At 28.3% G+C, this 21,776-nt stretch overlaps 1 protein-coding gene across 1 annotated transcript in view; it reads left to right on the forward strand.

Moving 5' to 3' along the window:
* The window catches only part of LOC129961726 (fasciclin-2-like), a 108,381-nt gene that overhangs the window by 63,602 nt on the left and 23,003 nt on the right, over positions 1–21,776 (forward strand). The window contains exon 4 of the mRNA XM_056075275.1: positions 8,507–8,641. Coding sequence (XP_055931250.1) covers positions 8,507–8,641 — 135 coding nt within the window. The remainder of the gene's footprint in view (positions 1–8,506; positions 8,642–21,776) is intronic.

A 21,776-nucleotide genomic window follows, 5' to 3' on the forward strand; every position in this document is an offset into this window, starting at 1 on the left:
ATAAAACTTTGGCAGTGTCCTTAACTTCAACGTTGAAGCATATCCGTCAATTTTTGTCGCCAAAAATTTATTTCTCCAATTTGAAGCATTATTAACCAAGTAGAAATTGATTGACATGGCTAAATTAATTTTATTACTTTAGTATTAACTATACACTACTAGGTACTTTGGGATTATCCTGTTGACCATTTTCGCCAACTCGATATTATCGCCAAAAGGTGGATTTGCGCAATAACCGCAAATTACTTTTCATTATGATGGCTTCAAAAGTTTGGCACCTTTTCGCGAGCGTTTATAGTTTGACGAGATAATCCTAAAAGAAGGCTGCTATATCCCTCGATTCTACGCCCACTATACTTGCATTTATAAATAACTGAAAATTACATTATTAACGCTTTTATTACTGGATTTAACACATTACTAAAGTATAAATACGAACACACAATAATAACACTTTTTTTTTTTTTTTACAAACAACAATCATATTTAAAATAAATCGAAAATATATTCAAAATTATATTTCTGTTGCAGTGAGTAAATGTCAGTGAATGACATGACCAGAACAGTCAATCATGTTCAAGATGGGAAACCTGGAGTCAAAAGATATAGCCGCTTGTAGAATATAGGTATTGCAAAAGATCATAGAAAACGATTCCTTGTATTTACATTTTAAAAAAAGATCATGTTTCATATTAATTTCATTTCATACAGACACACACTGAAAATTGCATTTTTATTTGTTTTGATTTGGAAAGATAGTAAATGTATTTTTTAACTTCAGCTTTTGTCAATATGATGGCAACGCGTTGATAAAACTTAATTTTCCCCCCATTTACGTGCAACATGCTCGTGCAGCTTAAATTTTATTTTTATTTTGCACAAAATAAATTGTTAAAAAATATAATTAAATTATTTTTTTAAAAAATTCATTAAAAGTAATTTTTTTTTTCCAATGAAGCATTAGTATCATTGAAAAGATTATTATTTGATCATCAATAGGATGTAAAAACCAGTTTTTTGTTGTAATATTTTCTGAAGCTATTGCGGAAAAAAGCCAAAATTTCGCTTAATTTGTAATTAATTAAGATTCTAAATTCGAAAGAGAAGATTCTAAGAAAAATTCTAAAAATTGTTCTGAGGTGCACCTTATCAGCCTCCAAAGTACATGCGTGCCAAATTTGGTAGCCGTAGGTAGAATCGTTGGGCCTGTAGAGCGCCAACACGCACACACACACACACACACACACACACATTGAGCTTTATTATAAGTATAGATTAAAATATGTTGACATTATAAACACAAGATTTTTTTAATAACTATGAAATTTAGCCTTTATTTTGAAATGTTAGTGGTGTGAATAGAACTATTGTATGGAATACCACTTTGTATCAAGTCAACACAGTCTAGCGGAAACAAACTTAAGTGAGAGTTTGAAAGCATGATTTGATAGTATATCTACTTTTTTTTTTCCTTTAGATTATTGCAAGTGATTTTTCTTTGCATTTTTAAGACATATAAGTGAACTATCAAATAGAATATAAATGATATCAAGATATGTAATCAAAGAACATTTTAATTTCTATAATTTGAAATAAAAAGGAAATGATCGTTCAATGTTTTATTGGTTTTTTAAAATTTAAATTAAAAGGCTTATTATTTAATCAATTTATACTTTGTTAGTTTTTAAATATTTACTAAATTAAAACTGTCAATGTTTTGAAATTTCTTGTTATGTGTTGAATAGTTTGAAAGTGAGTAAAAGGAAATTTGTCAGGACGCTTCATCTTGAGTGTGTTTATGTTTGTGTTATGCATCGCAAAATTTCAAAATTGTTTAGTCGTATAATACTGCATTGACATGTGAATAATCCTTGTGCAAGTATATTCAACACTGTAGTATCATTGTGAAGGATTTTAAGATTTTAGAGAGGAAAATATCTTAGCGAATCTTGACAGGTATAATTAAATGGCATACTGTTTATCAAATCACTTTTAATTTTCAACGCACTAAATAAGGTTGCAATTTTGCAAAATAAAGAAATTTAGTTCTAGAAAAAAATTAATATTTTTAATTCAGAAAATGAGACTTTTTTTTGGGGGGGGGGGAGGAGATAGAAGCATACAGTCTGTTAAGCAGAAGTTTTGCCCAAATACAATTTTACTATATATATATATATATAGTAAATATATATATATATAGTAAATAATATATATATATATATAGTATATATATATATATATATATATATATTATTTCTTGGAAAAACAATGAATCTATTCTTATTTTCTCAGTACTGAACGGTCTTCTAGTTCCCCATGAAAAAAATTTGAGCATTTAGTGATAAATAAATGAAAAGATAAAAGTATTAATTGTACAATTTTTAAGGATAAATTAATAAAAAAATATATATTTGGCAAAAGAATGATGGAACAACTACCATAATTAGAACATTTCAAGCCCTCGGCTATCAGATAATGCCATGTTATGTTATATAATTTACATCGTATTTTGTGGAATGGAATCTATTTTCTACATAAGTAATGCGTAACAATTATTATTTTCTTTGTCTCTACTAAAATAAAATGTGTGTGTTGACTCTCTATAAGACAGACCGTTTGTTTGATCTAGAGCCTTCAAATTTGGCAGAGTTAACTATATAAATACTAAAAGACTTCAAACACCCCATTCTGTGAAATTGCTGTGGGTGTATGTATGAATACAAAATCCCTCTCCCTTTGGTTAAGAGTTATTGATTAAATACTTAGTGTGCTTGTTTCTTCATTAGATGCCCTCAAACAGATTGGTTGGATGGAGAGGGACTTTTTCTAAAAATTTTTAAAAGATGTCCGAGAGTACGTATGCTTATGATTTTTAAAAGAATAGAAGAATACAAAATAGAAGTGGAGATCTTTTTTGTATATGAAGTCCTTAAGAACGGAAGATGTTATTGTAACTTTTGAGGGAGGGGAGTAGGTCATTTTTTCTTGTCTATGAAAAAAGAACTCGGACTTGACTTTCCAATTTTCTTAGGTACTTGAACTCGAATGATGTTAAGAATGTGATACTTAATTTTGCTTTTATTTTTTGATTAAAATTGTAAATCTTAATTTCTCATTTTTGCTAAACCAGTTAATGAGAAAAGGGAATTTTCATAAGCGTATATTCAACGACATAAACAAATACTAACAGATTTAATTTATCTTCAAGTTACGATATAGAATAACCCTTGCGCACCAAGATTTTTATTAGAGATACAAGTTTTACTTAACACTAATTTTTATTCTTACATGAGTTACGATGAAAATGTTTAAATAAATATGTTTGCGCAAAATTTATCGAAAGCGAGAGAAAAAAAATGAAAAAATCAGAAAAAATGCATCTGAATTTATATTAATTTCATAATTAAAAACTATGCATAATTTCGAATTTATATATTATCATTTTTCCAATGCGTAGTGTAACTGCTCGTAAATATGAAAATCATGAATGCAATAAATCGACAGTAACTTTACATATATAGAGAATTTTTATCGTTATAACTGAAAATGGTTTGTCTAAAAAAATAAACATAAAACTTTTTTATTATTATTTTAATCAGGTGATTAAAAACCTTACAAATAATAAAAAGGAATGAAAATTAAGTGGATTAAATTTCTGATTTTATTTAATTTTCCTAAATAAGGGAAGTAATATCCATTCAGAATAATTTCCTTTTCTTTCTCTTCTATCTGTCCATCATTCGATTCTGTTCTCATCGTATTAAATACTTATTTTTATTATTTATATATTTAAAGAATTTTTTACCTTGTATTAATGATGCTTTAAAAATAAATATCTTTATGAAGGATGGAAATTAAAAATTGTATTCAAATATCAGTCCGTGAATTTATTAGATTTTTCAAAGCTTATCTTATTTTCATTTTCAAGAATCGTAAAATTTATACTTTTTAATTATTAAATTTATCAGATTGAATTCTTTATACAAGCAATATATTACTAAGGAAAAATCCAATATCTAGAGCGATATTACTGTCTATAAGCATTAATCAGTGAAGAGTTAATGCCTTCTAGACGTAAAAATCTTCTCAGACAGCGCCTTTATTATTAAAATAATCTTCAAATAATCAATGATTGACGTCGTCTGTCTAGCAATAAAACAATAAACCATCTCCATGAAATAAATGAGTCTGGGTATTGTAGTGAAAGTAGGATTGACGACACTCGACAATAAATACCTCACTCCCTCACAATTACAAACAAATTATTTTATCATTGGATCAGAAATTATCTTTATGAACATCCTTATCAATCTTTTAATCAAACATTTTCAAATACCGGTAATTTTATTGATTGCTTGCAAGAGTAACGTTCCTTTGGTACAAGATCGAATCAACGAACTCTTCTTGAAATTAATTGAAAATTTGTTCACTGTCTGTGAGCAGGAAAATATCACTTTCCAGAATTTATTGATAAATTCCTATTTAAATTCTATGTTTTTTCATAACAATAAAATTCAAAATTCATTTGATCAAAATTATTTGCATTGCATATATTCTTTAATCTGCATGAATATATTGTTTACTAATAGGTTGAATGTAAAATATAAATTTCTTTGTACAGAGCATTATATGCCATTCTGATATATTATTTATAGATCAAGTAAAAGTAACAAAATAATAAAAAGTTAAATAATAATAAAAGAAATATTGCTTTGTTTCTTTACAGTGTATCCAAAATAAAATATAACTTTTACATAATCAGATAAAATACAAGTTATTCTGTTGAAAACAGATAGTCTTATTTTAATTTTCAACTTGGAAAATGTCTTCGACATTGATTCAAAGTTATTTTGATAAATGAAAAAACATTTTAACTCCATAAACGGTGTATTCACCTACAATATGGATATAATATAAAAATAACAGCTACATGATAAGGTATTATATTTGGATAATGAAACATAATTGTTAAGCATAATGGTATTTTAAGGCTGGGTTGGTTTGGTTTTATGGTGCTAAAACCATTTTTAGCCATGCTGATATTTTGAGATATACAGAAGGCTCTAAGCAATTTAGCACCATACAAAATAGGGTCATACTACAATCCGTCGTTTTTAAAAAGAAGCTAGAGATGATAATTTTAAAAGGAAAAAAAATGTCTCCATACGGATTTTTGTTACGTTGGTGCAACGAGCGTAGGAAAATTTTGAATTCAATTTTAGAACGAATATTATATTTAGAACGCGATGTCCTGTGGGGGCAAAATGTAATAAGAAGACGGATCCAGAACTATGACATGTTAAAAAATGTGTCTCGTTTTTCCGAACTTCAGGTTTTGGTGGTGACCTGGAGATATTGTTCAATGTGACGTTGGGCTATGGCTGGAATAAACCCGAATATCAGGTGTGGCGACACCATTCTTGTTGATGTTGCTTAGTTTAGTGTTGGGGAATGATTAACTTCTGCTATTGCAAGTAAGCAGTACTACTTAATGGCATCTTTAAAAAAGTACGAGTATACACTTGTATATCCATTCAAGTATTATACACTCAATATCAAAATGCCATTCTTTGAACCAGCTATTTAGTTGGGATTATACAGGGTGTTTATAAAGTCCCGGACCCATTTTGATGTTTAATAACTCATAAAATAATAAAGATAGATTTAAATTAATAACATAAATGGTTAAATAGACTCAAAAAGTTTCATGACCCTTGTCAATGAACTTCCACGTGTGCCCCCTTCGTCGCACGGAGAATATCAAGTCGATAGTCAATTTCACGTCAGGTAGCGACAAGCATGTCGGCATCCACAGAGCCATTTGCGCACTTTATGGCGATTAACAATGCCAGAAACATGAAAGGATGCTTCATCGGAGAACATTATGCTCTTCAGAAAATCAGCAGCATCTTCTATCCTCCTTAGCATATCTGTTGCAAAGGCCATCCTCCTAGGTCTATCGTTCGGTTCCAAAACTTGAACAATTTGAACTTTGTATGCATGCAGTCTTAATTTTTTCTTAATAACCTTGTACACCGTCGAAATTGGCATATCCAATTCTGTTGCCGCTGATCTCACAGATATTCTAGGATTGTCTCTCTGACACGCTCAACATCAAAATCACTTGTGCAAGGACGTCTGGAACGTTTCTTATCTTCGATACTTCCAATTTCTAGAAAATTCTTTTTCCACCGCAAGGTGCTGTTTTTGGATGGAGGATCTTTTTGGTAAATTCTTCTGAAATTTCTCTGTGCTTGCACTATCGATTTCATTTCTATGAACCACCATAAAATCTGTGCTTTCTCTTGTGGTGTATGCATTCTCCTTAATATCCGCTCGAATAAAACATCACATACAAAAGTACTACATAGAACAAACACATCAAAAGTAAACATAACATTGCAATAGTTGACAAAAACAAAAGAGAGAAAAATGCAATTAATAAGCAGACAATATTTAGAAAAGTACAGATATTTAGACTGGAAAATGAAATTATCTGAAATTAACCACACGTGCAGACGATATTTACAAAAATAAAAATATTCAAACCTGAAAGGGAAAATATATGAGTTATTCCATCAATAAATGTCATAAGTGTGTTTATATCTTCATTATTTTATGAGTTATTAAACATCAAGATGGATCCGGGACTTTATAAACACCCTGTATATTTAGAAAAATTTGAAATAAGCCATTTATGCTTAATTTAGGATTGAAAGTGCTCTCAACAATTTATTTTAAATTTAGAATTTGTATAGACATTTTTATTGCACTAGAAACTATTTTTATGTATTGCCATATATATGTATATATATAATTGCTGCTATTGCTATTGCAAGTAAACAAAACTGCTGTACTACTAACGCATCTATTAAACATTATTTGATATAATATATCACATAATTAATATATAATTATAATAAGTTTCTGTTGCATAAGTTTCTATTCGTACACACACATTAGCTATTATTATCAGCAGAGAAAACAATTTTATATAATGTTAGCTTTATGCATTTAATCTTCTATGTTGTTCAACTTTGATTAAAACATTCACTTAATTGCTTTGAAGATCGGTTTCTCATCAAAGTATTGGTATTATTAGTTGTTAATTTTTTTTAACCAGGATGCATTATTGTTTAAAATTGCATTTGATAAGCTTTAACAATATGAATTTAATAAAGATCAAAACAAATATGAAGCGGAATTATTTTTTTCATGTATCTCCTTCCATAATTTTACTATTAAAGTGAGAAAAAATCCAAAATATCTCCATTAACAAATTGAAGGAAATGAAACCCAAATCGTTTACATAACTTCTAGTAATAATGCATCCTGTTTTTTCCCTTGTTGATGATCAATATATGAGCATCCAGCTTATATTTACGTATAAAATAAGTTTCAATTTAAAACATACTTTTAGTAAAATTTGTGAATACCTTGGAAATTATAGTTAATGTCTATCTCAAGAAGAAAGTCCGTCATGAAATTTGATACATAATCTACCATTTCTGTCATTATCATATACTGAGGAAAACGCCAAAAATAGGCATATTTCAATCACAATAAAAGACAATTTTGTACTTCGTAACAGTTATGAGATAATGAAGAAATGTATTTTTAGTAATGTAAGTCTCCAAATAAGAATCAAAATATTTATTTTATTTAATTTTCATTGTATCCTGAAATAACCAGCTGCTCTTTAAAGACGAATAATTAAAAAACTGCATCCAGCAAAAATACTAAATTATGAACTTCTATGCAATATAGGAATATAAATTATCCCGTTTTTTCCTACAGAAAAGTGGTTAATGGCAGAATTAAATTCTATAAAGATATATTAATAATATTTACATATATTAACAGACAATATATTATGCAACTGTCCATATGAAAAGATTCTGATTTACTCATATAACGGATGTAACTAAAACGCTAGAAAATAAAAATGAAATTTTTTTCAATTTTCTGTTGTAAAAAAATCTACTGGGTATGACACATTTTTCATAATTTTATGACATGAATACATATTTCTCTTATGTATTTGTGTTTAACTATTTATCAAGAGTATAAATAGAATTGGAAATTTTAGAAGTTTTGAAATTTCATATGTTAAGCAAAAATTTCAATACTTAATATTATTAATAAATCATTTCCTTCGATTACTTGTTGACTCTGAAGTGGGTGATAGTAAATTTGTATTTCATTATTTTATTTTTCTTAATGAAACTTCTTTACTTATTTTAAAACTGTATATAAAATAATTATCTATTAAAATTTTATATTATTTTATATAAAAATCTTGTAAATTGATTGTTGTGAAACTTTTTGTCATTTTTGTATTTTTTATCTTGCCATTTTATTTGATCCATATCAATTTAAAAACATAACACTTTTTAAATAGCTTAAATCTTTGTCGTCAGTTAATTAATATTTTTTAGGTTATTAAGAAAAAAAAATAATTTTATAAGAATTGATTTTTCTACATTATGTCTTTTTTATATTTCAGTGTCTATAACATTCTGGGACACACCTGATGTCCAAATAGGAAAGGAAGGCACTGATTTCATGATAATGTGTAATGTCCGAGCAGACCCATCACCTATAGTATCATGGTACGTCAATGATACTATTATCATGGATGGTAAGTACATATACATATAATTTCTTAATATTTTCTCAAGCATATAACATTAAGTAGTAATGAATGGTTATAAATTATATTACTCGGCATAAAAAATATATATTTTTATAAGTATAAAAATATGTTCAAATAGCTTCCTTGTTATCCGTAATATTAGGTGTTTCCATCTTTCTCTGTTCATGTTACCAAAATGGAAAGGATAATCGTACAGGAATGTTGAACGTATTAGGTAACTCCAAGATCAGTGTGTATTAGTCAGTGTGTTTTTTATGTTTGAGGCCGATTAACATAAGAGTTCAAGAGAAAGAACAATTCAAGAACAAAAACAAATCATTGTAGTTGATCGGGAATACATTTACAAACTCTCAAGATTCTGGTACTTTTTACTATTCATGGTGTAAAATGTACTTATTTGAAGCATGGTTCTCTCAGATTGAATATCATTGCCAAAAAATTACTGACATAATTTTTTAATTACTACCAAATCCAAGACAGATTGTTATGAACAAATGCGTTGTGTATTGAATAATTCTAACAATATGCTAATAATTTTGTTAAGCATGTTTTCTTTCCGAAGATCGTATTTGATTAATAATTAATTTCAAGCACATAATCAACACGAAGTAAAGATGCACAGCAGTAAATCCAATAGCTATATACTTCATCTCACGGAAACCCAAAACATTTCAATATTCAAAGAATATCAACGACACATATCAATATATTATCGATAAATATTTTACGAAAAATATTAATCTGTTTGCATTTCAATGATGTTTGTTTTGGCTGAGCAAACATACCATCTTGTCTATATCCAGAAATTAGTACATCTTGGAAGGTTGTGTTATTTTAGATACATATTTTGGCTGCAAATATTACTAATGCTCATTAGCATTAGATAGAGGATGGATAGGGGAGGATTAGACAGAGGAATATTTGGTGTGAAATATCATACGTTTTCTGTAAATGTAATTAATGTGTTGAAAGAGATTAATCAATGACCTAATATAGATTAGAGATCATTTTCCTGATCTATATCTAGATTGCATGGGATAGATAAGTTCGTTAATGTATCTTCATAAAGCTCCCAAACATGCTCATTTGGTTTTAAGTATGAAAAACATGCTAGGCCATATATGCATAAAAATAATCTCCTAGAGAAGCTTGATTGTTCAACAGTTTAACACTGAGTGAAATAGTATAATCTTTGTATTCGATGAAAAGAGTGAAATAAAAACGAACAATAGGATCAAGATTATCGATTTTACATAATAGGACATTTTGAGACGGTTACGAAAGGTAACGAAAACCATGGTAAGCATCCGATGTTACAAGAAGACCAAGTCACTGGGACAAATATGATTGGGTTTTCCATTCAATACATAATAGCTGAATTACGAACGGCACATTGCACATGTATAGCATAAGCGCAAAGTGAGTGTTCCATATACAAAGCTTGTTGCAAATTATAACACTGTTAACATATGTTGCACTTATTGATGAAAAGAGAAGCTCTCCATCGAGTTGATACGATGAATTTATGGAAAATGACTTTATATAAAAAATGGCAGTCTCCGTTATATTCCTTGACTTGTTGTTTCTTATGGCACGTCATAGACAAGCCCACTGACAAAGTCAGCGATTTTAAGCTTCTGTTGTTTCAGTAGCGTCATCTAGGGCCGGAAATACAACTTAGATACTCATGCGTCACAGCCCTTTATATAGGGCTAACTTCATTCCCTCATCCACAGATCGTAATCTAGACTTGAATCAAAGAACGATCACCTCTAAACCAATACCCCCAGTGGTGTTGTCTAGACTTGGAGAACTTTGTGATCACAACAGATTTATACGTGCACCAGTCACCTTATACACGGAGAGTCTTCGCAGGCGGGTAATGCGAGTCCAACCCCCTACCAACCAGGCTATCATGCCCTAAAGATTTGGTGGCGTGGGGTAAGCCCATATATTGTTGTCTTGAATACAATCCTTTTTTTTATATGCCCTTCTACATACATTTATATGGATGCCAAGCTGCAATTACTGCTATAGTATAAGATTCATTGGCGGGATGGTTCTATGCTTCCTTTCATTTAACTGATAATAGTAGTCATATGTGGTGGTTATAAGCTTAAAGTATTCTGAACTATGCCATTAAGAAACTGATTCCGTTCTGAGATATTCAGTTAAGATTTTATGGATTGTAGTTAAGCTGACATTTTATTATCTTGCTTCGTAAAATCGTTTGTCTCTTCTGGTAATAATGCCAATTTAATTCATTTGGAAATTTCTTCATGCATTTTCTATTTTCAAAAACTGCAGAGACTTTTAATATCTAATCTCGGCTAGTGCATATCTAATAACATTAAATAACAAATGCCCCTTTACTTAGCTCATCAATATACTCAAGGGATAATTTTATGAGATTTTATTACATTAAACAACATTTTCTGAATTATTATTTTCTAGAAGCGTCTTATACCAGTCATGTATAAATAAAAATGAAAAGTAGAATTGATAATTATAGTATGTAGGAAAACTTTAATGACATTCTTATAATGCTTTATAATTTAGTGTTATTTTCAAGGACGTGAAAAATATTTAAACAACTTGTCAAAATAAATATGGTTAATTTTCAATTTTGCGATTTTTTTTTCCTTTAAAGAGGCAGAGATTATAAAAAATATGTTAATTTATTTGAACATAATAATTGAGTAAAATCTAGTTGGATTGCAACTAGAACAAATTATGTTGAACCTTTTAATAAGTTTATTTTCTATAATAGAGTTTTTAAATACTATAATAAAGTTTCAACTTCTTTAAAAATTTAAAATAATCTTTTAAATGCAATATTGAGAACACTTTCAAAGATTTTTTTTTTTTTAGATTTCCTAGAACATTATTTAATTGTAGATACTGCCTATTTTAAATTTATTAAAAATACATAGTTGCAAAATAATATTTCGCAATATTTGCACAATTTTAGAGAAATACAATTGAAATGTCCTTTCAAGTATTGTTCAAAACTCCAATATGGAAAACTGAGCAATGTATTGAAATTTGTAATTTACAGTATGTCATGAAATTGAATTTGCATTTCAAAGCAGATATTTTACCTTGAATGAGAAAATATATTAAATTTATTTGGACTGAAACCTTGATCTATTATACAGAAGTTCTTAACAACAATAACAATTGTGATTATTCAAGAAGAAAGTTCTATGTAAAATAATTTTAACTAGACAGTATTACCTCGTTCCATACATTGAAATGAATGCTTTCAAATGATATAAGATATATATTTTTAATGCTCATCTAACTTAATTCGAATCCAAAAGATTAATTTTTAGAATATACTTATGCATGATTTTTTTATCTATGCCTTGAAAAATGCCATGATCAAATATTAAAACACATATATTTGACAAAGTATTCAAATATAATTTATTCGTCTGTCAAATGAAACAAATACTAAATTATAATATTTGATTTTGAAGACACTTCAAAACATATTTTTGCATAAAGAAAACCAAATAACTAACTGTGTATAAAGAAAAACAACTAACTATTATACTAACAGCACAAGTAAAATTATTTTAAAAATAGAATAAAAATATTGAATTTCTTATAAAAATAAAAATTGCTTGGATATCTGCTTGTGAATAATTATATAATAAAGCAATTGGAATTGTGCAATATATCTCAATTGACCAAGTTTTATCCTTTTTGATAAAACTCAGCAGAATAACGCCATCTTCTAGTATGCTTTCCGTTTTATTTTCAATCTATACATTATGTTTAGAATCGCATGTCATATTGAATTATGTTAGATGATTTTTTCTGATCACAGAGACTTGTCGATTGTGGTACCCAGGTGGTGAATATTTCGAATTCTTTTACTTGCAGCGAAATCTTATCGAATCCCATACATATAATAAGGAGTAAATGCGATAGCTTCAGCTCATCTCAAAAAAAGACAATAGGTAATAACCAGCATTTGTTGCATCTATGGATTCTGAATATGCGTACGCATTACAAAAACTCCAGATTTTTCACAAATGCCCAGATATTTATTGAAATATATTAGAGGATATTTGCATTTATTGTTTCTGTGAAAAACTAGGAACGTTCCCACGTAAAGAATCTAAATAGTTTGATGCCTTCTTAAGAATAATTTTTAAAAGTTGCCTCTTACATCATGGCATTATATTAAATTATTTACAAAGATATTTCTTTTTTTTTTCAATTATCTCATATATTTTCTTTTTAGTTTATGAAAGAAGTGATATTTACTAACTGATATTTGGAAATAATAGCTTCTAAATATGATTTGATTTGTGGTAATTTACTGCATTATCGTCACCTTTGGAAAAAGGTTTAAAACTGAATTCTGTGTACTTTAAAAAAAGAGTATGAATTCAATATAAGTAATGCCGTTATAATGTGAGACACAAGAGGCGCATGTAGAACTTCGAAGCACGAGTTTCTGGCAGTTTATTGACATCACTTCTTTTACTGCCAAAACGATAAATAATTAATTTCAAACTGTCGGCGTCCTGGCATAGGGGTAGCGCATTTTCCTCGTGATTTGGGCTTCCTGGGTTCGAATCCCGGTTCAGGCATGGTTGTTCTTCATCTGTGTTCTATCTGTGAGGTGTGCGAATGTGCCCCCCTGTAAAAAGGGGCTGTGCAAGCAAATTTGTGTGAGTTTCATGAGCTAGAAGTCAGACTTCTGCCCTCGGGTGCTCAGGGGTCTTTACCCTCAGAAGCACTCCCTTTCCGTGGTAACGCGGACAAGACATCATCATCATTAATTTCAAACTTAACTAAGGAGGGAAGTTTGAAGATCACCTGTAACACTGCTCAAAGAAAAATATTACTTTTTCTGTTGCCAAGAAAATTTGGGATTTTCGATCTTTGGATATTTTGAGGCTGCTGGTTCAAAAACTATTGTTTTACCGAGTTAGTCTAGAATAATATATATTCTAAACATTTCAATGCTATTTTCAGCCACAAATATATATTACTAATTATCATTTCTACACTTTTTATCTGTTTACTTTATTCAGTTTTTCATTTTATTTATATAATTAATACCACAATAAATATGATATGGGCACCTTAGTACGGGAACTTAGCTTCTCCAAAACAGATTCAGAAATTTTAACAATTAGATTAAACGAAAATTATTGTCTAAAATATGAAGTCAAAATAAAAGCTTACAGAATTAGGAAGACAAAAACAAACACTTTTATATTTTATCAAGTTTGGAAGCTTCATATTACAATAATATTCATCATTGTTTTCACATGGAAAAATAATATGAATCGAAAAACAGGAGCAATTTTATATATAGTTTGACCAAACGCTTTAATTGTCTGTTATTACACACACTGCAAATTACTATTCGTCACTGCTAATAGTTTATTGTGCATCGTTAGAGATAATATCAAAAAGCGTGGATAATCTGGCAAAAGCTATTTTTCAGGCATTATTCAAGTAGTTTATTGGCATTGGTATAGAAACAATTAACTTCGTACTAAGATAACAAAACAGATATATGTAGGACCTCTGTTTCACTAGCTTGTGCGAAAGTAGGGCACAGCCGGCGTTGTGGCTTAGGGATAGCGCGTCTTCTCCGTAATGTGGCCGTACCGTGGTTCGAGTTCTGTTTCGGGTATGTTCCAATTTGCTCTATCTATGAGGTGTATGAAAGGGCCCCCTGTAAAAAGGGGTTGTGCAAGCGAATGTTTATTGCTAGAAGTCAAACTTCTGCCTTAGGGTGATCAGGGGTCGTTACCCTGAAGCTACTACAACATCAATATCAAAGTAGGGCACACAAAAGTCACTGGATTCAAGAGAATTGCTAATTGTAATGGTTCAATAAATATTATAAGGAAGCCACTGGTTGATAAAAATAAGGACGTTCTGTCCATCACTTTTTTTTATAAAACTTGGTCAGATGAAACAATTCTCTAGGGACCAATAAAAAGTATGGTCACTTTCAAATTCCCCCCAAAAAGGAACGAAGCGTTCAAACGAGGATTTCTTTTAATCCCAAATTCAAACAATGGTAAAATTTCAAGCATTTATTAAGACTTTTATTTGGTCATGTTTATTTTAATTATCTACAATTTTATTTAAGTTGTAAAAATTTGCTTAAGGGTGTTTAAAATACTGCAGACTAATATTAGTGTAAAAATGTATTTTTTACAAAGACTCTTGAATAAGTTCCCAGAAAAGTTGCATCTCTGTAACGAGAAGCAAGAAAATAGCTTTTATTTGCATAATAATAAAATGGTAAAAATATATCAAGGCTGGAAAGGAAATTCCATAAGAATAACTTTTCTATAAATTCATTAAAGCAACTTAACTAGTTTTCAATTTATTCGATTTAATTCAACCATCATCATGCTCACTAGCGTACCTACACTATTTTAGTATATATATATATATATATATATATATATATATATATAATATAACTATTAATCCCTACTGATATGTTTAAATTATTTTTTTTATTTCATTCATTAATATTGTTTGAATTTGGCTTTCAAGCCTTCTTTTGCCATAACTGTTTGTGATTTATATACTGATTTATACATTAGTTACTCTTCAGAATTAAAGTGATTTGTTACATTGATTTAATTTTATTTTGATTTGCATTTAAGATATTCGTAATATGACTTGTGATCTGTATGCATATTTATTATTAAAATTTAATTTCCCCTTTATTATAAACACTATTATTATCAGGGCAATTAACTTTCTTTAAAATAGCAGAAATAATATAGGTTTAAAATGAGTGCCCAACAGCAAAATGAAGTTACGGATTGATTGTGGTAAGACTTTTTGGTCTTTAACTTTTTGAATAATTATATTCCACGAGTAAAACGCCCTGAGAAACGGAGGAAATAATAGCAGCGAGCTTTGGAAAAATCGCATTGGTTTTGCAACAGAAATGTACTGAAAATGCGTGCGAGATTTTTTCTACCCGTCCTTTAATTCATGGGTGGTCAGAAGTCTTTAGGGTAGGTGTAGGTAAACGCTTTTAGCGATTTTATTGCTTGCGTTTTTTGTATATATCTACGAAAGTCAGAATGACTTCTAGGAATGCTGTATAGGAAGAATGCCCCACTGAATTTAAATTTTAATCGCCTGGTGTTACTATCGATATGTAAGTTGCACTATATAAAGAACGAGGTTTTCTTTTAATTTTTATTAAGAATATTATGTAAGAAATTCTTATATATAAATTTCAAAATCATCCAATCATGAAGTAATAAAATTGCTTTTATTTTCACTTATTAATATTTTAAATTAATCAGCATTTGCAATATATTAGTATTTGTTCAAGAAATAATCAAATCATTATTCAAATCAAGAACTAACCAAAAACAATAATATTAATCTGATGTATAAAATCAGTAGTAAATAATAGCATATATTATATTTTAGAAGAAACAGCATCATCCATTGTAATAAAACATAATTTTTTAGTCCTAATTAGCAAATTAGATGGAAAGTTGAAAAAAATAATTATTGTAGATTCACATAAATTGCTATTTAGATATAAATGATCCAACCCATCAAATATCCCGTCTTAGTTTTTTTTTTTTTTTTCCAAAACTGAATACTGTTTTTTTTAATCATCACTTTTTATATATATAAAAATTAATGATATTTTTCTGTTAAATATTTCAAAATAACGTGATTTTTTTCATTTATTTCCATCATTAAGCAGACACATTTGATGCAATTTTCATCATTAAGAGCAATCAAAGGCATCTAGAAAACTAAATGACTCTTTTTTTAAGAAATTAAATAGGAATATTTTTATTCTTTGTAAATTTCAGTTAACTTAGTATTATTATTTAATATTTTATTTTATAAAGTATTTTTAAATACCATGTAAAGGAATTAATTTTATTATTTTCTTTCAGTCTGAAAAAAACACACCATTTTTTATTTATTGCTATATTTGTTGATAATATCAAATACTATAATAGACAAAATTTTCAGTTATGATTATTTTTTAAATAAATATGCAAAACTAATTGATGAATTAGATGAATAAAATTATAACCATAAGACAAGTGTTGTATAAATAAAATTTCGCATCATTCCATTGACTTTCTTTTATTAGTGACTGCTTGTAATGGAATTAATGATGAACTGAAATCTTTTTTATAATATTTTATGATGATGAATTCAATAAAGGAAAACGCATTTGGCTTTAGAAGGAATAACAATATTTTCCCAATGATCAATTATTAATATGTTACGTCGACTTACTATTTAAATATAAGTAAATATTTTATAATAACTATACATTTTATACGACAACACATATTTTTGGAGTAAGAAAAACGAAAAAAAATGGTACAATTTTTTAGGTTTTAAAATAATTTAAAGCAAGTTTCGAATTTCTTAAATACTTAATGAAACTTTACTTCCGTCAATTACCTCCACTAATATAGAAGGAGTCCAAACTATATAAGCAAATAGAGATAATGAAGGGATAGCGCTGTTCAAATTTCGGAGAAGCTGCGATGCATGAATTTTACAATTATTTGCTAACCTAGTTTGAAAATTCTCGAAAACTGTTGCAAAAGATTACTCCATTAATAAAAATAATTATCTACGTGGGAAATTAATTTCACTTATGGAGGAAGTAAATTCCTTGCTACACTAAACATTTCTGATATTTTAATTAGTTTAGAAATAGTTAAAAATATTCTTATTTTTGAAATTCATAAAAATTAATTTTTAAATGCCTCGTGCAGAATATAAACATACACTATATTAATAGAACCATAATCAGCCATATTCTAAGATAGCCTAAAATTAACACTATGAAAAAATAGAAATAACTTTTATATCCTTCGATGCTTCTTTTAAATAACTCATAGGAATTTTGTGCCTGAATTTGTTTTGTATGATTGTTTAGAGAGCATATTAAATTCAACATAAATATAAAGCTTACATTTAAAAAACATATTTGTTCAAATTTCAAACAAGTGCATACATATTAGAAGAAATAACTTATTCGTAAAATATCTTTTTTTTCTTCGATTCAAATGAAAATCAATTTATTGCTACATTTGCAATACTATGAAATTATATATGACAAAAGTTTTACTTATCGATGCCCATCTTCCTTTAAATAAATATCTGAAACAAGGTTTTCATACATATAAACTCGCATTATCCTATTTTACATCCAATGAGGGACACCTCGTAATTGATGATGAGAATCTTCCAGGATGATGGTTGGTTCTCGCCACCCTGGTAGATACAAAGTTGGTGGTCTGTATCCTCCCATCGATGACGGGACGCACTTCCTTAGGGAATAGTTGTACCATAGCCAGTGACGGCCCTTAGAACTCATCCATATTTCCCCCCAGCGTTGCTGTAGCGGCGGCTCAGTCATTCAGATTCTTATGTGTGCCTTCCGGTGGGTAGGAGTAGCCAATTTGTGGTATCCATTTTGCAAGTTAAATGGAAAATTGTGTTAAATAATATCTTAAACAATAAAACAATTCTTATCGTCAATACTGATTTTGCAATGTATTTCATGGTTAACAACAAGGAAATAAATAAAAACTTTTGTTCAAATTATTTATTAAGACAACAATTTGAGTGTTACTCATGAGCCGGTGCGTTCAAATAATTCGCAGTATTTACCAATTTCGAAATTTCATATCACAAAAATTTCACAAATATTAACAATTTGTTGCAATATAAAATTCAAAATTTTTAATTTAATAAAAATTTATACTACATAATTATCACACAATTTTCTCCATATAAAATAAAGCATTAATTGCATTTTTATGATTACACGTGCAATGATATTTCATTAATTGTCTCGAAGCAACACAAAATATGCTAACATGATTGCATCTCATTCTTATTTATATTGTTTAACGAATATTATAAATGTTGAGCATTTTGTTGCTGAATAAAAAAAAAAACCCTTATTGTGGAAATGGCAGCGAAAGTAATGATAAATTGTGATTTCTAGCATAACTACGAATCCTACAATTTTTAATATCCAAAATTGATCTTTTTTGTCCATGCACTGCTGAAGCAATTATCTAAATTACTTTAAATTAGATTTCCTTAAAAGCATTCAATTAGATTTCGCCTTGTACCTCTCACAAGATTTATCAGAAGCATTTTAACTTATCCATTCAAATTTTATCATTTATAGAAGAATGTTCAACAGCATATGAATAAAATTATATTGATTCAAATAATTATAGAATAAATACGAAATTTTTGATTTCAGTATAATATTTTTAAGAACTGATTTTAATTTCTGTATATTTTATCCAAGAAGTATATCATGATTTTCAATAAAATTGAAGAAATATCTAAAGATATTTAAATCTAATAAAATTACTCAAATATTCAATTTAATCTATTTCAATACTTGTTTTCATCTATGTTGAGGTACTTTAAGACTAAATATAAATAATTTCTGAATAAAAATAATTTTAAAAATAAATATTATTTTTGTTTTTTTATGAATTAAATAGGCATTATTTTATTCAGTTCATTAGGGAACTTTAACTCTTAACTGAGGAGGTGAAATTTTAGGACTTAACTGGGAAGGTGCGGTCTATGAGATTATATTTCATTTACACTCAAATTAAATTGTCTAACGAATGTATTAGTATGAAAAACTGCCAATGTATTTTGCATATATTTTTCTTGATATATAAATATGTTTTAGAAATTTTTTAAAAATATATTATTATGTAAATGTAAATGCATTGGAACATACATTTTCTTCTCAAATTACATGTTACAATAAATAATATTTTTGAAAAAAACATATTACTTTTTACTTTTTAAATCATTTATTTTTACAGTGTATGACGGTATATAGAAGACAATATAATATGAAATTCAGCAATTATATGAAAAATAAAAAATAAAAAAAATTGACAATGGGTAAAATTGACCCTTTTTTATCGGCTTGTGTGACTTTCATAGCATGTTTTTCTGGGGCATTTTAAGCATACAGGTTAAAAACTAGTATAAAAATCAACCAATAAATATTGAATATATATCTCTAGGTATATTAATATATTTTATAAATTTTTCAAAATACATTATCACTAGAAAATTTAATTATGTTTGAAAATATATATCAGAATAAGTTGAATGCGAACTTTCATCGAAAAACTCTTCTGTGCAATTATCCTTATCACTAAAATAACTTTCTGCTTCATTTAAAAATGTCTGGAGCACTGCTTCATGATAGGATCAGTAAATCGGATGTTATTTTCGGGATCCAAGTTTTAGCACCATCTGCTAAGCCTTGTTTTTCACTGAGACACTAACCGGGAGGTGCAGTCTTAGAGACCGCACTCAAAGAAGTAACTGAATTATTTTAAAAAAGCATTCGCTGAAATCGGTGGAAAAAGTGCACATGTATTGAAGGTCAGAATCTACAGGGTCAATCCATTCAGTTCAGCTAAAAATAGAATAGGGGTGATCGAAAATCCATCGCTAGCGGTCTCACAAACCACACGTCCCCAGTTAAGTGTTAAAAATCCGTCACTTTTAAAAGATAGGCATGTACACGCTAATTTATTAACACGTATGTTCAAAAAATCAGATAATTTCTTTTTATAGATACAATAGTAAATGAAAAAAATCTTTTTAAACTGAAATTAGGAATATGAATTTATAAATCGATATATTTATATATTTATAAATCGAATTTATAAATCGATATAATATAGCAATATATTTTTTATATATTCCAGGAAACGCAAACTGTTTCATTGCGCAAACTTCAATTACATGTATTTACTTTGTGCGAAGAAAGAAAAATATAGGCAGGGATTAATATGAAAAAATAAATCATATTTTAAAATTAATATAATTAAAAAGAAAAAAAGCGCCAATTAAGGAAATATGAAATTAACTATATATGAATAGCAGTTTTCCACCTAAATTTCTTTCGATGTTCTTATGTTTCAATGCGACGTTTAATCACAAGTGTACTTACATTTTATTTTTAGTTTGAACTGAATGAAACTTTCAAACAACATTTCTATTAACAAAGTTACATCAAATGAATACTTCTTGAAAGAAAATATAATTTCAATCTAAATCGACACAATGTCATTATGGCAAACGCAGACGGAAAAAAAAATCTATGCTTCCATTTCGAAAAAATGACCACCTAAATCACAATGTCCCACACCTAAAAGAAACCCGTGAAATCTGGAACTCTGAGACATTTTTAAATGGTCATAAAATCACTTATTCGGAATTCGCTGTGTTGACTACCATCCAAATCATCATGATGTCAATCCTTATAAGGTGAGAGAAACGTTAAAATAAGTCTGAAACATTGTACAATCAGAATACGAATTATATATTAAGTCGTGCTAAGTGAAATTGCTCCGTTTCTGACCATATATTTAAATAAGTGAAACACGTTCTTTATGTTATGACGTAAAAATTTTTATGAAACCATGTGAGGGTTAAAATAATTCCAACTGAAAATCGAACTATGAGTAATAATTATATATAGATAGATTTTGTAGAAACTATGAAAATTTAAAGAATGTTTTTATTGGTGATACTTATTTTATTTCAAACTTGATTAAATTTTGAGCATGACTAATCTCAGATATAACCATCGGGGACATATTTTTTTTCTATATTATTATTTTCAATATAAACAAGTAATATTTTTGCAGTTCTTAATTTTTCAAAATTTATTCATAAACTTAATTTCGTTAGAATAGAGTGCACAATAACATATCAAATTGAAGTAAATTTCCATATTTGTAGCTTTATTATTGTAGTAAATAATAATATTATTCTTATTGTAAGCAAGTGAAACCATTAGTAACTATCTTTTTTGGAGTTAACACCTACATATTCACAAAGAATCACACACACTTCAACCTTGGTAACTTTCGTTTCAAAAAAGCAGTTTGAAAAGAGTGTAGAGTCAATGGCAATAGTGTGAAATGCTTACTTTAGCATGATTAATTTTCTTCGATTTACATATCACTTTCTTAATATATAAATAAGTTGCATGTTATTTCAGTGGCCTCGCATACACTTCATTTATTTTCATCTTAATATTGATCTTCTT

Source organism: Argiope bruennichi, chromosome 2 (assembly GCF_947563725.1).
Source record: "Argiope bruennichi chromosome 2, qqArgBrue1.1, whole genome shotgun sequence".
NCBI lineage: Eukaryota > Metazoa > Arthropoda > Arachnida > Araneae > Araneidae > Argiope > Argiope bruennichi.